At 40.7% G+C, this 3,159-nt stretch overlaps 1 protein-coding gene across 1 annotated transcript; it reads right to left on the bottom strand.

Annotated features, from left to right (window-relative positions):
• Window positions 1-352: 352 nt before the first annotated feature.
• On the bottom strand, window positions 353-2,932 carry LOC114158071 (uncharacterized). Its single transcript, XM_028039385.1, has 2 exons — window positions 971-2,932; window positions 353-613 (listed from the first exon to the last, which is right to left on the bottom strand). Exon 1 carries the CDS (start codon window positions 2,706-2,708, stop codon window positions 1,410-1,412), a length of 1,299 nt encoding a protein of 432 aa, XP_027895186.1. The 5' UTR covers window positions 2,709-2,932; the 3' UTR covers window positions 353-613; window positions 971-1,409.
• Between the last annotated feature and the right edge of the window lie 227 nt (window positions 2,933-3,159).

Raw genomic sequence — 3,159 nt, 5'->3', positions numbered from 1 at the left:
CCTTTTGTGGAGCATTGACTGCACCTTCTGTAGAGAAGTCTGTTTGGCTGTGGGCTTGTGATGTGATGCGCTCCAGAGACACAGACTTCTTCATAAGTTCATCATCATCATCATCATTTTCAGCCATTGTTTCCGTCCTGATTTACCGCGTCTGGCTTTTTCTGGTGCAGATTTATGACGCCTGTGTAACCTGCAACTCACAAAAATAGGTTAATTAATTTATACTATATATATAGGAAGTTGGGCCTAATCAGAAGATTTTAAATTCTAGGGAACCCAGGTGTGAGCAACAACAGAACACACAGTGTCTACAAGAAAAGAGCAAATATTTAATATAATAAACAATTGTGGATCCACATTTAAAACAGACAAACAAATACTGCGCGCTTTTATAAAAAATAAATAAATAAATAAATTGAATACTTCAGTCTCCAATGAATTAATTCTTCAGTCTCAAAGTCTCTCAGCTGGTGACCAGTCGGGTCACTATCTACCCGTGCGCCTGGTCCTCTGGGCTGGGGCTCGCCATCCAGTTTCAGGAGAAGAGGGTCTTGGAATCTTTGGCCCTCCAAGCCAAAAGTGTACTGTACAAACTCCAAAAAAAAAACCTGACCTATAACAAGGCCAAAGTAAAACATTTTAGCACATAAGATGCTATTTAATCATTTCTCAAGTTCTTCTTATTTTTTTTTCTTTCATGTTGTATAACAACAAGTTAACAGAACACAATTTTTCCAACATATTAGTAAAACTAAATAGATTAGCTTATATGTGGTAAAAAAAGAATATAATATACATTCAATCTTAAAATAAATGCAATTACATAAAACAAATACAACATACACAACAATAACAATACAAAATCTTACAATCAATTTTATTTTATATTAAATTTTATAATTTAATAGGTATTTTAGCCAATTTTCACCAAATTTACTTAACCAACTGCCGAGTGCGTGCGATGACTCACCGATGCTCCGAGTTGTCAACGGCTATTTTTCGGGCTTCAGCTGTTCACGGGGGAAACCCTCCGAGATCTAATAAAACCGAATGTAGTATTTTGAATTATATATTTAGTGAATTTATATTAATATTGTTTTCCTTACCAATTTCCGGATTCGTCAATTTCTTTCTACCTCTTTACGGAAACGACCGTCAGCTGTTAGCTCTCAAGCGTTCGCAGCGAAACAACCGTCAGCTGTTAAAAAGGGGCGGGACGATCAACCCCATTGGCCGACACGAAACCAGACCGCGCCAGCCATTGGCTGCCTAATCTGTCAATAGAAGCTAACACTAAAAGCATATTTCACATTTTTTGAAGATTTACGTAATTACCTTTTAGCTATTTTGGTAGAATAAGACATTGAATCAACATCTATTATTTTTTTCTTGTGTTTTTAAACACTGGGTTACACTGTCCCCCCTTGGAACATGCAAGTCCCTTTGCATGGGATGGGTTGTTTTGAAATGACAGGAATGCTGGAACCCTTAAAAGTGGTTTCAAGTTCAGGTTCTATCAAGGCACTAGTAAAAGCAAGGCTTAAGCCATGGAATAGGGACTGGGCAATGGATATGAGTGGGTTCCCTAACTGGCTATACTGGAGCCTCTTTGGTTGAGTGGTTTGTCTCTCTGAACGTCTCACAGGATTTGTGGTTTCATGACTTGGGTGGTTGGGTTTGTCCTCTGATACATTTTGGTCACATACACCTTCACTATGTAGGTTAGGTTCACTTTTACAATCACTACCATGGGTCAACCGTTCAGTATTTACTACTGCTTCAAACTTCTCTTCAGAAGGAACTACCGGGTCACTGCCAGGAACGTCATCACAATCGGGTACATTGCTGAATTCAGGTGTGTTGTCACATTCAGGTAAGTTGTCACATCCAGGTACAGTGTCACATTCAGGTAAGTTTTTAGGCCATGTCTGTTTTGGAATCTCATAAATTCGCGTGAATTTGATTGGCTCTGGGACAGGTTGTTCTCTAAGCCAATAGAGCTCCTCGTTTTCAGGTTCAGGAAGATTGAATTCTTCATTTTGCTCAGGGGACTGCCGTGTTTTAGGTTTGCAGACCTGATTTGGCGGAGTTGGATTTTCTTCTGTGGGAGCAAGGAACCCGCAAGGTAGAAGAAGGTCACGATGGACAGTGCGCACTGACCCATCTTTAGTTTCAGACTTAATGGTGTAGACTGGCAGATCACCAGCTTGTTCTACCACAACATAAATGTCTGTCTCCCACCTATCGGCTAGTTTATGCTTACCCCTAAGACGAACGGCTCGCACCAAAACTCGGTCTCCAGGTTCTAGTTTGGATGGTTTTACACGCATGTCAAATCTGGCTTTATTTCTGTCGGCCATTTTGTTAGCATTTTGGATTGCTAGTTTGTAGCTTTCTTGGAGAGTTGTTCTCAGTTTTTCCACATATTGTGAGTGGGACTTAAAACTTTTGTTTTGGAGAGGTAGGTTGAATGCAAGGTCAACAGGTAATCTGGGTTGACGACCAAACATTAATTCATAAGGTGCAAATCCAGTTGTGTCATTTTTCGTACAATTGTACGCATGGACCAATGGTTTTACAAAGTTGCGCCACTGCGTTTTGTCTTTATGTTCTAAGGTCCCAAGCATACTTAACAAGGTGCGGTTAAAGCGTTCCACAGGATTCCCCCTAGGATGATAAGGAGTGGTTCGAATCTTGTGAATGCCCATGATCTTGCAAAGTTCTTTTATTACGTGTGACTCAAAATCTGGCCCTTGATCACTATGTAATCGTTCAGGGATGCCATAAGGAACTATAAAGTGATCCCAAAGACATTTTGCCACGGTTTGGGCTTTTTGGTTAGAAGTTGGAATGGCTATGGCATACTTAGTGAAGTGATCAGTTAGTACGAGCACATCCTTTGTGTTGCTTTGATCTGGCTCAATGGATAAGAAATCCATGCAAACCAGTTCAAGCGGTCTGGTAGACTTTATGTTCACAAGCGCTGCAGCTTTTTCCGGAGGGGTCTTTCGCCGCACACAGCGGTTGCATGTTTTGATTCTGTTCTCGATGTCAGCTGCCATACGAGGCCAATAAAACCTTCCTCTGGCGAGATCGAGGGTACGCTCAATACCTAAATGGCCCATATCATTATGGAGACTGTGAAAAACTGCCTCACGG

This window comes from Xiphophorus couchianus, chromosome 14, assembly GCF_001444195.1.
Source record: "Xiphophorus couchianus chromosome 14, X_couchianus-1.0, whole genome shotgun sequence".
Taxonomy (NCBI): domain Eukaryota; kingdom Metazoa; phylum Chordata; class Actinopteri; order Cyprinodontiformes; family Poeciliidae; genus Xiphophorus; species Xiphophorus couchianus.
This window is presented reverse-complemented; position numbering and strand designations above follow the sequence as displayed.